A 12,257-nucleotide genomic window follows, 5' to 3' on the forward strand; every position below is an offset into this window, starting at 1 on the left:
AAGCCTGGAGCAAGTTGTATTGGTGGTACATGGCGGTTCGAAGATATTTATGTTTGATGCCAAAATTCGACTCTTTCGGCGTGGTCTTTTCGGCGGATGCTCTGATCTTTCAGCGTTTCTAGCGTTTTTCAGTTTTTAGGTCGCAGCGCATAGAATCGGACAGGAAGCAGATTGTAGTTCTTTGGAATCCCGGTCTGCAGCTCCGACGCAATGACACTCAGTCCGGCTTCCTTGAACAAGGCCCGAAATTTCTCGTCCGTCCGCGTGACACTGCTGTCCTCCTCATCGTACCAATCCTGCCCATTGGAGTCCGTAGATATGTTCTCCTTGACACCGACAAACCCACTCTCCGTTAAAGACGCACAGCACCGCCGCAGGAACTCAACAAGCTGCGCATCAGTCACATAATTCGCGCAGAACTGCGTCCAGACTAGGTCATATTTCTGCGTAGGCGTCCAGGACTCAAGTCCGCTGACATAGATATCCCCAATAGCACCCCTCTCACTCTCACCATCACCATTCTGTGTCTCCGTCTGCGCTTCCTTCGCACTCTTCTCATCCGCACTCTTTCTCCCCCTCATAACAGCAGCAAACTTCTCAACCGGCTCAACAGCATCAACGACCTCACAAACATCCCTCAGAAACCCCTCTGTAACGCGTCCAACACCCGCACCGCAATCAACCCCGCGACCCAGCTTCTTCCCCGTGTTTACGCCGGGCACGAGGCGCCGGGCCTTGGACAGGAAGTTCTTGGACCCCCGGAGGTCGATCCGCGTGTACCACGGGTAGTCGCCCATGATGCCGAGCATGGTGCCCGGTGTGGCGTCGAGGTTGTCCCAGTATTTTATTGAGGCGGCGTGGTTGATTTGGGTGTCGGGGGGTGGTGAAGGGTCTGTGCTTGAGCTTGTGAGAACGGGTTTTCGTTGAGAGCGGGTTTGGGGTGGCATTGTGAAGTGAGTGTGAGGATTGGAGGAAAAGAATGGTGGTAAGGGTCTTGAAGAGGCTTGCCTGTTGTGCTGGGGTGGTTTGATTGCGGCCATCCGTTACTCCACAGATAAATTAAACTCATGCCTTGAAATTAAGGCTTCATTAAGCTGACAAAGCTCGCACCTGAGAGCCCTAGGCATAAAGTCTAACCCGATTAGGAAGAATGAGAACAACGTCCTCGAGATACATCAACATTCCCTCAAACTCGATCTCCTGGTTCATTATTGACAGTTTAGACAATGGAAAACTCTTCAAGTCCAGAGCACATCACGTTTACGGAATGGGCTGTGTCCCTCGGTATCAGTCTCAAGGGGATAGCCCCAGCACGATTCCCCGGTCGAGGGCTAGGCATGGTAGCGACGCGGGTTATACGAGTGAGTATGTCTGTCTTTTTCACCCAGTCTTGAAGCCATATCTGGTGTCTTCTACTGTTTCGTCTGAGTAGGCGAGCGGTAAACTAACTGTAAAGTTAAAAAAGACGAAATCATGCTTTCAGTACCCGTGGCCCTAATGCTCACGAGGGACTCTATACCGGAGTCCTTTGTGACCCTGTTCCCTAAGGACGTGACGAATCATGCTCTTCTGGTGGCCTTTTTGTGTCACGGAGACTCCAAGTCTCAGCCGGGCTTGGATGTCTGGAAAAGCGTCTGGCCAACCTGGGAAGATTTCGAAACAAGCATGCCTGTTTTCTGGCCGGGATGGCTTAGCGGTTCCAGTTCGAACCCGGAAGCCACTGCTCAAATCCAGGATCTCAATGCGGAGAGCAGCAGCAGACTAGACTCAAATTCAAAACTTAGCCCAAATTTATCTCTCCTCCCACCCTCGATCTCAGGCCACTGGAACACGATCCGAAACCAAAATCCAGAATCCAACTCCGAGCCAGGGCCCAACTACACCCACGAAACAAGATATCAGAACCTGATCCCACGTCAAGGAAAGCGGCTGCTGGACACATGGGAAGCCGTGCGCTCCGTATTCCCAGAAACAGACTGGAAGAGCTTCGCGTATAACTGGGCGATTATCAACTCGCGCAGCTTCTACTACCTCTCGCCTGGGAAGGAGGAGCCCGGTGATTGGAATGATGCGATTGGGATGGTCCCGTTTGCGGATTATTTTAATCATGCTGACGATGCGGTACGTCGTTATTGCTCTTCAAAGCCCTCGCGTTGATAGTGGAGACGACCTAGGGCTAGGTTGGAATAATGCTGATATTTCGAACTAGGCTTGCGAAGTCACATTCGACGGCGAGAGATATAGATTTCAAGCTTCGCGGCGTTACGGTTCGTACTGCCCTCGCACCTATGAACCTGCACAGCCTTTCTAACAAATGGAACCAGAAAAAGGAGAGGAGGTATATATGAGCTATGGTCCACACTCGAATGACTTCCTGCTGGTTGAATGTGAGTCCTTCATCACATTGTTTCGTACTCTCTTCATCTAACAAGTTCTTTTCAAGACGGCTTCTGTCCGGACCAGAACCCTTCAGATGGGGTGTATCTGGACGACATCATCCTACCCGAGCTGACCAGGTTCGAGAAGAAAGAGTTAGTCGAGAGGGAACATTTCGGGTGCGTACTTTCATCCGACTTTGCAAGCCTTTGCGAGACCTCTTTTTACCGTCGAAGCTCTCTAATTGTTGGTCAGGAACTACGAAATCACGACGTCCGGTGCCGATACCAGTACCATGGCTGCCGCAAATATAAAGTACATGAGTCGATCACAATGGCGGGATCATGTTGATGGCGTATCTGACCAAGGATTCGACGCGGGTAAGACCACCGATATACTTCGTGGTTGGATTGAGGTATACCAGCGAGAGTGCACTGTCACTATCACTGCTCTCGAAGAGCTGCTGAAGTCGGGGAAAGAGAAGGAGAAGGTCGCCTTAATACTCGCTCGCTGGAAACAGATTTACAGCCTATGCGAGAATGCTGTGAAATCCATGACTGGCTAGACTACGGGGAGATTTTGAGATGAAAATGATACCATGTTATGTAGTAATGCGATTCCGTCATCGAATCAAGTATAATATACAATAAAGCCAACGCATGGCACAGCAGAATGAAGACGAGTGTTTAGGCGCGAGAACAAGAGTAACCGCGAACGAAACAGTCGAAACAGTCAATGCTTAGTGATAGTCCTTGGTCTTGTCATCGCAGAAATCCCAGAATTGCTGTGCCCTTCCTGTTCCACCGACTTCCTTTGACCTCATCGCGTTCATCAGATGGGGAGCGACTGTGGTATGAATGCGACCCCATGGAATCACATAGCAACCGTTGTTCTCGAGGTTGATATCTGACGATAAACCAGCGTACAGTTCGGTGAGGGCAGCCAGCTTCGGGCTATGCAACAACGGCCCTTTGAGGACCTTCGTCCATCCCGCGTGTCTGAGAAGGTTGGTGCTGGCAGCACCAGGGTGCATTGCCACGCTGACAATGCCATGTGCTTGGCCGTATCGACGTGCAAACTCGGTCGCCAAGAACCAGGTGCCGGTCTTCGAGTTGAGGTAGTTGCGAGCGTTATCTTGTGGAGGGTTACTCAGCTCCTTCATGACGATACCCTCTAGAGGCGAACTGAGTTCAACGACCTGATCACTCAGCCAGACCACCCTCACAGAGCCAGGGAAAGCCGGACCGTTCAGTGCAACGGCAGCATCGAGAAGAGGCATCATCATTTGTGTGAACAGAAAAGGGCCGAGGCAGTTGGTAGCGAGCTGAAGTTCCAATCCCTGCTTCGACAAAACGCCCACGGGAGGCTGGGCAACACCGGCGTTGTTCCAAAGGACATCGAGCTTGGACTCCTTTTCTATGAATGCATCGGCCGATTCTCGGATGGAAGTTAGGTCGTCGAGTTTGAGAACGATGTAGTCGATTTGGCCGTCGCGTTCGCCGACGGACGACTGGATCTTCTGAACAGCTTCCTTCGCCTTCTCCTCCGTCCGGCCTGTGATATATACGGTGCCTCCCCTGGCGTAGAGGATCTTGGCGAGCTCGAAACCGATTCCTGAGGTGCCGCCGGTTACGAGGAAGACGCGGCCTTTCTGGAAAGTGATATCCTTCTCGGTGAATGTCGGACGCGGAGGGAACATTTGGGTAATCTGTGCACTCCTCTTGTATGTAGGTTCTTCAGGTTTAGGAGGAGGGAGCGGCTTCTTGGGCTGGCTAGGCTGAGGCTGATCCTCCTTAGCGCGCTTGTTGAAAAAGGGTGCCATCTCGGAGAGGGAGGAGTGGGTAAGTATGCTCAATAAAAGATTCGCAGCAGTGCACAGAGTTCCAAAGACCGCAGAAGAAGACGGGGGAGGGAGGGGAGCCGGACAGGTAGAGAGGAAAACACTGCGCAAAAGGAGCGCCTTCCTCAGTTGAGCGACAGAAGCGCAGCAGCCACCGAGACGACCGGAAGTGGAAGGAGCCCAGTCCATCCAAGAAGACCGCATTGCTCGGGCTGGAGCCCGTGCCTGCCAGTCTAGAACGCAGTTGACTGGAGATAGTCATGGGTTAAGCTTCTCGTGAGCGCTAAGTCGAGAGACAAGGCTCACTGTCAACCCAGGACGGGGTCGAGGTATAATAGCATTCTCTGAGTCGAACTATAATTGTAGATACCAGAGCGCTTTTAAACGATCATCCATATAAACAAACCCACCTCAACGCCCGCTTTGTATTGCATCCAACGTCGATAAGAGAAAAAGATTTATTCCTCAATGTTGATGAACCGCCGGAGTATCATCAGGATCAGCGCGACCAGCACGCCAAAGATAGCCCGATCTAGCCATGGGCTATCCTGTGAGGGAACGGGCGCAGGCTGGACAGCTGGCCTCGTTGGCGTAGGATGCAGTCGTTGCGTAACAGCTTGTGATGTCGGCGCTTGCGTTGGTGTTTGTCCCGGTGTAGGCGCAGTCCGAGGTGCTAGTGCTTGAGTAGTCGTCGTAAACGAGGGCACAGCTGGAGGACTAGATAGTGGTCCACTCGGCGCAGATGTACTCATACTCGTGCTCTTCTCACCCGCGACGGATGTGGTCTGTTCCGCCGAAGTCGGATTCAAATTTCTCGAAGCCGTCCCATCTTCGCCAGCACCCGCATCATCCGTACCCGCCGAGTCCTCACCCTCCTTCTTCTTCCCAACCCCAATCCTCAACTCCTCAGGCACCCCCTCAACCTCCTCCTCCCTCTCAACATCAACCCCCTGCTCCGCACAAAAAGCCCTCCACTCCCTCAAAATAACCTCGTTACTCCTCCCTCCGCACCCCTCACAGCACCACTCGCGACTCATCCCCGCCCACTGGCGCCTTATCTCATCACTCACGCCCTCAAGCCCCCCAACGTGGCCCCTCGCATCCCCCTCCATAAAGCTCCTGATCGCCAGCAGCGCCGTCCGAATGCCCCAAGCCGGCTGCCATGTCTCCTCATGGTGTCCCGAAATACTCAGGCAGATCTCGCGGTTGACTTCGAAGCGGCCGGACGGGGTCAGGAAGCGGAAAGAGGGCGGGCGGAGCGGGTATGTTGGTGGGAGAACGATGCGCCCGTGGTAGATGCCGCCGGCGTACGGGGATGGTGGCGGTGGGCCGGCGAGTGTGAAGTGCCAGTCGTAGAGGTTCGAGTCGGAGACGGGTGCGGCGTGGAAGTGCGGGGAGGGGGAGGCGGAGAGCTCGGAGGCTTCTTTCATGAGGCGGCGGACGGAGCGGGACATTTTGTTCTGTTCTCTTGTGTTTCACGCCTGGAGAAGGGTTCTCGTCGAGATGTGTTCCGGTGTTCCGGAAACTGTGGTGTTGCGCGCGTTCTTGGAGGTTAATGGACTCGAATGGACTCGTGTAGTTGGTGTTGCGACTGAGCTGACAAGGGAACCGGTATAGGAGGTGCGATGGATCCAAGGCCAGCAAGGATAGCACAAGTCAAAAAAGTGGGAAAGTATCGAGTTCAAGCAGATGGAGGGTCTACGGAAGAAAATAAAGCACGAAGGGAGTTGATGCAAGTTGGCGACATCCTATTGGAATGGCATGCATGCCTGACATAACAGGCATCCATTTATCTAGCTCCGACGGTTACTCCGCGCGCCGGCGAACAGCCCTAAGATTATGTATACAATCTAGACGCCTATACAGAAAATGTTCAATCCCAATCGCGCCAGTCATCTTCTCGTGAACCTTGCTTCCCAGGCCCTTTGCCATGAGAAGGCTCGAGAGCAAAGTCATTATCATCGAGGCCTTCCGTGTCTGTCTCTTCACCCGGCCGCGGCCGCGGAGATCTTGGAGCAAGTGTCTTCATTGAAACCCCTGTAGCTGGTCGCTCGGAATCGTTCAGACCACCAATGGGCTGATCCGGTGTCCATCCCGGGGGTAACTCGGAGCCTAGCCAGGCGCGGCTGTTACCCATATTGCGCATGTACAAATCACGTTGCTGCTGTCGTTGCTCATCCGCCACCTGCTCCCGATGTTGCCGTACTCGCTCCTGTGCTTCCAAGAACTTGGGACTCGGGTTCCATTCATAACCATTCCCTTCTGTCGTGTGCGTGGGTATAACCCAATGAAGGGGCCTGTGACCAAAGAGGTGAAGCAGATTACGTTTCCAACCCAGATCAAACGCATGCGGCATCTTCTCGTTATCGAGCTCCGCTAAGTAGTCTTCGTAGCGGTCGTGCTCGCGTTGTCGTTCCAGATCGGCATACGAGCGGGACAGCGCTTGTTGCGCCGGTGTTAGGTTTTCGCTCGAGTCTAACCCCTCTTCAGGGCGAGTAACCCCGGGTATAGCATTGGCATGAGCGTCCAGAATCCGGTTCTCATAGTTCTGCAGCCGACCGCCAAAGCTCTCCGGATCCTCGCCACCAATCCCAGCATCATTATTGCCCAGCAGCCCATTGTAGCGGCGGCGATCCAGCGCTTTCCGCAACGGCGAAACATACCGAGTCTTCTCTAAACACTCGATCGTAGTCAGCCCGCGGGCGGCAAGACTGATATGCCAGGCCGTGAAGCCGGTCAAAACGAGACCGATGATACCTCCGAGAATCGACAACAGAACCACGTTCACGGGCAGAATACCATCCATGTAACGGGTATCATTAAACACCTCCGTCCATATCCAAATAGCTGACACGCCAAAGTCCACCCAGCAAAACAACGACGTGTATATGAGAAAAAGCAGAAACGCCTTGTAGTTGTGCATTCCAACGCAGGTCGCAAGCCATGGACAATGATGGTCCATCTTCAGCACGCACCGCTTGCACGTAGAACAGTGGTGCGCCCGGTCCGGCTTCGGACATTGACATTTCTTGCAGAACCGAGACCCTCCGGATGAGTTCACGGTGAACGATGTATATTCAGGTAACTCGGTGATCGGCAAGGCGCTGTATGAGAGTTGGTCGCCCCGACGCGCACCGAGTGGTGATCCAGGGTCAGTGAAGACGGCGGTTGTATAGGAGATGTTAAGGAGGATATAGAGGGCGACTCCGAGGATCGAGCTGGGTAGACCTAGGGAAGAAACCGTCAGCAGAGACCAAGAACTAGAGAGTCCATGCCATCTCACCAATCCAAGAACTACTTGTCGGCTTCAGTCCCACGCTAGCTTCCACATATACAGCCCATGATGTCAAACTATAAACAAACGCCAACGGGAAGTATGTCGCGGCCGCGCAGCAGTACCGTTCGCACCGCATGGCCCATGCTTTAGGCCGGCGCTTCGGCCAGGTCGGAGATGTAGGAGACGACATGGCCAATGTGGCCATAACCGGTGTCGGAGCTCAGCCGACGGGTCTAGAAGGAAGATTAAGGCGTGAAATGATTAGAAAGGGCGGGATATCATTGCGGGTATCGCATGCTAGGATGGTACGGGGAGGAGAGGCAACGGCCGGAAAGCAGAAAAAACAAAAGAGCGCTGACAGAAACAAAGGAGAGCAGTATCAAGTAAAATAACAAATGCGTATGACCGGTATAAACAGAGGCGTGAGAAGTCGAAGATCGAAACGAGCTTATGCTGAGGTTCCTAGCCCAGATCGTGATAATCGCCGGGATTAATCGCGAGCTGCACCGCCACAGCCACGCGGCTGATTCGCCGCAAATACTTACGTAGGGGTCTACGTATGCACCCACCCTACTCTGCTGGGGAAAATGATCAAGATTAATGTTGCCTAGATATTCATCATTTGCATTGATCTCTGGTCAAGCCAGAACTATGTTATCTCGTAATAATTTGAACAAAGATGGGGAAAATCGCTGCTCCAAAAGCCATCAAACTGCCAACATGGCTACCTCCGAACGCCCCGGATATATAGAAGTACCATGCAGTATACAATGTAGCAGACAGATAAAAGTAGATATGTAGTGTATCACAAATCAGGCGGGTATAACGTAGCAGATATAGAAACGGTCGAAATGATCACACGCCTGCCTAGCTTGAGAACAGGTTCCCTTGGTCACACCAGCCGTTGACAGGCTACGAGACAGGTTAGTAAGCTCGATACAATACAGGAGAAATTGAGAACTCACCAGACAGCTGAACCTGTAGCACCAAGAACAGTTGGAGCTGGGGTACTTGTAAAAGTTCACGATAAGAAGGATGAAACCAACGAGAACAGCGACCAACGCGCCGAGACGAACCAGCCACCAAGCCCACCATAAAGGCTTCCGGCCGGCAAAGAATCCCTTGGGGCTGAACTTTCCAAGCTTGTCGAATTTAGAGCCGCTTGACGTTTTGCGGTTCGCGTCAGAGTCGGGATTTTCCACAGCAACACCGCCGCTCATAGCGACGTACGGACTGCGAGCGAGCCCGATGCGCTCACGGAGAGCATTCGGGGACCTCATGACACAGAGTCCGAGCGCAAGGCCCATGGTAAACCCGCCAAGATGAGAAAAGTTGTCCAATCCCGGGAGTAGGCCAAGCACAAACGAGACCGCAATGCCAAGAATCATGATAATAAATTCAACCCAAGGGTTCTGGCGATCTTTCCACCCGTAAAGAAGGTCCAAAACGAAGAGCGCGAGAATGCCAAAAAGCGCACCAGAACAACCACAGGACGCTTCGCCCTGACCGGCGTAATTGCCCCCAAGAACGAAACCCCAGATGCCACTGGACAGGTAGACCAGCCCATACCGCCACCAACCGATCATCCGCTCCATATCCGCCCCCATGGTCATCTGGACTAGCAAGTTGAAGCCGATATGAACGAACCCGCTGTGAAGGAACATGGGGATAATAAAGCGAAACCACTGATCGGGCTCGGGCTGATCGTCGAGTGACCCGCCAGGCGTTGGGTTTGGGACGCCGTTAAATCCGCACAGTTCGGACAAGGAACAATCGGAGTCGGTGGTGGTGGCGTTCGGGCAGGGAAAGAGGACTTGTTGAGTAGCGTTCTGGACTCCGGGAACATTTTTCATGCAGGGGGTATATCTCGCACCCATGTTGATCTGAACGTATGCGGAGGGGCCAACCATTGGGTTGAACTGGGGCTTCGTTTGGATTGGGCTTCCGGTAAGTTGACCTAAGAAGTCAGTCGGGACTAGCTTATCAATATCACTTGAGCAACTTACCCATCTTCACCAACTCAACAATGAAGACGATAACCTGAGCTAACGTCAAGATATATGTAACATAAGCAATCTTCTTCTGGAAGAACCCTTTCTTCTTCTTTTGCCGCCGAGGGGCCTGCGGCTCCATCATGCCAGGGTCTGGCGCATAGTGCGTTGGTTGCTGCATCCAGGGCTGAGGGGGATGCCCGTTGTCGTATGCGGGGTGGCCGTTATCGTAAGGGTTCGCTGACTTTAGCGGAATATTCTCAGCGTATTGATCGTGCTCGTTTATTCTCCCCCCTGCAACATATGCCCCATTATCCGAACCGATAGATTGTTGACTGTAGCGGAGGTTGTGAGGATCGTGGGGATCGTCAGTCTGGTAGTAAGGAGCGTTGTTGGGGTTGTATGCGACTGGACTCGCGCTCGGCCGTGGCGACACCCTGTTTATTTGATCTGAGGTATTATCGTGTTGTTCATATGCAGGTGGGCTGCTGTACGCGCCGTTGTAGTAGCCTTGGGCGGCCATCGTGACGGATCGCGGGAGGGCAGCGGCAAGGGATAGGTTCGTCTGCGAACAAAGCAAAAACCCAGCTAGACCTGACGTATCAGAAATCACAAAGAATGGATTGCTTTTCTTAGTAGTCGACAAGACGCCTCGCAGCCTCAATCACTCGAAAACCAGCCAGGGGGAAGAACCAATTCCCGAGGCTAGAATGGGACCTGGTCCTGAACCAGACAAACGAGACGAACAGAACGTGGTAATGCAAGGATAGGGTGAGATATGGTTTCACACAAAGAAACGAGAGTCAGGATGATGGAAAAGAAAAAACAAGCGAAAGATGAAAAAGCAAGTGATAGAGAAAAAGACTGGTGGTTGCGCGTTAAGATGTTAGGCAGTAGTCGTTTTGCGGGCGACTACGACTATTTTTGGGGGGCCGATCGAGCAAGCTTCGTCAGCATCTTCGCTGGCTTTTGATCAGCCACTAATAAACCGAGTAGAACTGCACTTTTGACCCAGAACTGTCAGGCCGGTATCCAAGTGGATTCTGCAGTCGTGGAGCTGATGATGATCCTGGCAGTGAGAAGGCTGAGCAGCCTAAGCTTGCCGTGGCTGATGCTGTCATCCATCGCTTTTTAATTTATTTTTATCGGCATGTGGCTGAGGCTCGAACCCATCCGCCTCGGCTTGGCTAACTACAACTACAAGATATAGACCATGGCCGGTAATCGTGTTTATACTCTATTTGTTTGAATGAAGATGTTCATTTCTAGCATTAAGCATTATTAGACCTGTACGCGCACTCGACCTATAACAATAGTCACCGCCAATCCAAATGGCGGATCGGGCTCTATACATCAAAACAGTGTATGTATTCCAAGCACACCAAGAACCGTCATCTCAGGGCCACTGAATCCAAAGCACCACGATATAAAACAAAAGGCGAAGGTATAGAGAAAACGGAAATCTATGTTCGCGGGCGAGCGACTGCACCACCAACGCCATTCGAGCTTCGAGGACGCATTTTCTGTCATTATAGTCGGTAATCGTTCTCGCTGTATAAGCCGGTCCTCCGTCAAGTCATTAGAAAGTGACGAATTCGTTTCGTCATCCGAGTAGATATAGGAAACCCCGATAGCGCCAAACTCCAAAAAAGTAAAGGATGATAGGGGCACTATGCAACGCGCAGTTAGTATGGATCATGACTTGGGTGGACTAAACCGCCATTACCTTCAAGGCCAAATCCCGTGCAAAATTTCACCAAAACAAGGGAATCAAAACAAGACGAATAGTCGAAAAGTGTGGAATATCACAGTGGACGAACGCTGATACAAGGAGTCCAATCATTGCAATGCTGCTTATTCCGAAGCAAAGGACTGTACTGAAGCAGAGTGCGCATCCAGGATCCCGAGCGCAGCTCCCATTTCTTCGCCGCTCTGGCCAGTCAACAGCCAAACGAGACGCGACAACTTCTGGTAGAGTAGAGCCGGGAAGTAGACGAGGGTCGCCCAGAGCAGGAGAGCGAGGAATACGAGGACAAAGGTGTTTGCGACAAGCTTCTCGCCCGGAGTCATAACATAGAGGCCGTAGGTAACTTCGTACCGGTAGTACTCCAAACGGACGCGGTCGATGGCTCGCTGAAAGATGTTGCGCTGCGCTCTGCCGATCGCATGGGTGCTCGAGGGAGAAGTCGTTGTAGCCATAGTAGATGAATATTTGTTGATCAGCTCATCGACTGCAGCCGGGCCATGGGACGAAATATGGGTGGAGGTTGCGGGAGTGTAGAAAGACTGCATTTCGGTCGCCATTTCCACGTCAAGAGGCAGCACCCGGACAGGTCGCTCCTCCCAGTTGTTGCTCTAAAATGTGCACCCGTCTCCTTCCCTCGCTAACAACTAGTTCAGCTCTCTTATACTTCCACCCTTCAGCAACGGCGTGAGTCCAAGCTCAACGGATTATGTTTCCGGAACAAACAAGGGCGATGGACGCGCAATTTCGATGTCTGAGATATGCCAAGGTTGGCTTCGTAGGCTTAAATGATCGGAAGCCTGCTACCGTCGAGACCGCTGAATGAACGACAGCAACGAGGAGCAAGCGAGACACGAGCCGGAGGCTCCGGAAGTATGATATCAACGGTCGGTATATGTCAATGAGTACCCAGAAGGCGAAACTGAATCTAGTAAGCGCAGTACAGACAGCTCTAATGTACAAGAACCCCAGCAAAGCAAGCAAAAGGGTCGAGGGAAGGGATGGACAAGGAAGAGAGTGGAGGTGAAG

General features: G+C 52.5%; 7 protein-coding genes across 7 annotated transcripts; 1 reads left to right on the forward strand and 6 right to left on the reverse strand.

The window, feature by feature from the left end:
- Positions 1-128: 128 nt before the first annotated feature.
- Positions 129-947, reverse strand: BDW74DRAFT_180047 (uncharacterized protein; the record flags this gene model as incomplete). The annotated part of the gene is made up of 1 exon (XM_073729630.1): positions 129-947. The coding sequence occupies one exon, from the start codon at positions 945-947 to the stop codon at positions 129-131; it is 819 nt and encodes a 272-aa protein (XP_073581907.1).
- Positions 948-1,133: 186 nt separating this feature from the next.
- On the forward strand, positions 1,134-2,941 carry BDW74DRAFT_186502 (uncharacterized protein; the record flags this gene model as incomplete). Its single annotated transcript, XM_073731275.1, has 5 exons — positions 1,134-1,365; positions 1,466-2,121; positions 2,210-2,267; positions 2,444-2,555; positions 2,632-2,941. The coding sequence occupies exons 1-5, from the start codon at positions 1,227-1,229 to the stop codon at positions 2,939-2,941; spliced, it is 1,275 nt and encodes a 424-aa protein (XP_073581908.1). The 5' UTR covers positions 1,134-1,226.
- A 174-nt stretch (positions 2,942-3,115) lies between these two features.
- BDW74DRAFT_169098 (uncharacterized protein) lies at positions 3,116-4,198 on the reverse strand (the record flags this gene model as incomplete). The annotated part of the gene is made up of 1 exon (XM_073726941.1): positions 3,116-4,198. The coding sequence occupies one exon, from the start codon at positions 4,196-4,198 to the stop codon at positions 3,116-3,118; it is 1,083 nt and encodes a 360-aa protein (XP_073581909.1).
- Positions 4,199-4,674: 476 nt separating this feature from the next.
- On the reverse strand, positions 4,675-5,670 carry BDW74DRAFT_180050 (ubiquitin-conjugating enzyme/RWD-like protein; the record flags this gene model as incomplete). The annotated part of the gene is made up of 1 exon (XM_073729631.1): positions 4,675-5,670. One exon carries the CDS (start codon positions 5,668-5,670, stop codon positions 4,675-4,677), a length of 996 nt encoding a protein of 331 aa, XP_073581910.1.
- A 268-nt stretch (positions 5,671-5,938) lies between these two features.
- Positions 5,939-7,951, reverse strand: BDW74DRAFT_156789 (DHHC family palmitoyltransferase). The gene is made up of 2 exons (XM_073725044.1): positions 7,500-7,951; positions 5,939-7,444 (listed from the first exon to the last, which is right to left on the reverse strand). Exons 1-2 carry the CDS (start codon positions 7,696-7,698, stop codon positions 6,090-6,092), a joined length of 1,554 nt encoding a protein of 517 aa, XP_073581911.1. The 5' UTR covers positions 7,699-7,951; the 3' UTR covers positions 5,939-6,089.
- A 145-nt stretch (positions 7,952-8,096) lies between these two features.
- BDW74DRAFT_156790 (rhomboid family membrane protein) lies at positions 8,097-10,543 on the reverse strand. The gene is made up of 3 exons (XM_073725045.1): positions 9,500-10,543; positions 8,459-9,450; positions 8,097-8,405 (listed from the first exon to the last, which is right to left on the reverse strand). The coding sequence occupies exons 1-3, from the start codon at positions 10,005-10,007 to the stop codon at positions 8,361-8,363; spliced, it is 1,545 nt and encodes a 514-aa protein (XP_073581912.1). The 5' UTR covers positions 10,008-10,543; the 3' UTR covers positions 8,097-8,360.
- Positions 10,544-11,206: 663 nt separating this feature from the next.
- Positions 11,207-12,009, reverse strand: BDW74DRAFT_53175 (serine palmitoyltransferase small subunit family protein). Its single transcript, XM_073733072.1, has one exon. It carries the CDS (start codon positions 11,786-11,788, stop codon positions 11,339-11,341), a length of 450 nt encoding a protein of 149 aa, XP_073581913.1. The 5' UTR covers positions 11,789-12,009; the 3' UTR covers positions 11,207-11,338.
- Positions 12,010-12,257: the final 248 nt, after the last annotated feature.

The sequence above is a fragment of the Aspergillus multicolor genome (genome assembly GCF_047715735.1).
Source record: "Aspergillus multicolor strain CBS 133.54 unplaced genomic scaffold BDW74scaffold_20, whole genome shotgun sequence".
Classification (NCBI taxonomy): Eukaryota; Fungi; Ascomycota; class Eurotiomycetes; order Eurotiales; family Aspergillaceae; genus Aspergillus; species Aspergillus multicolor.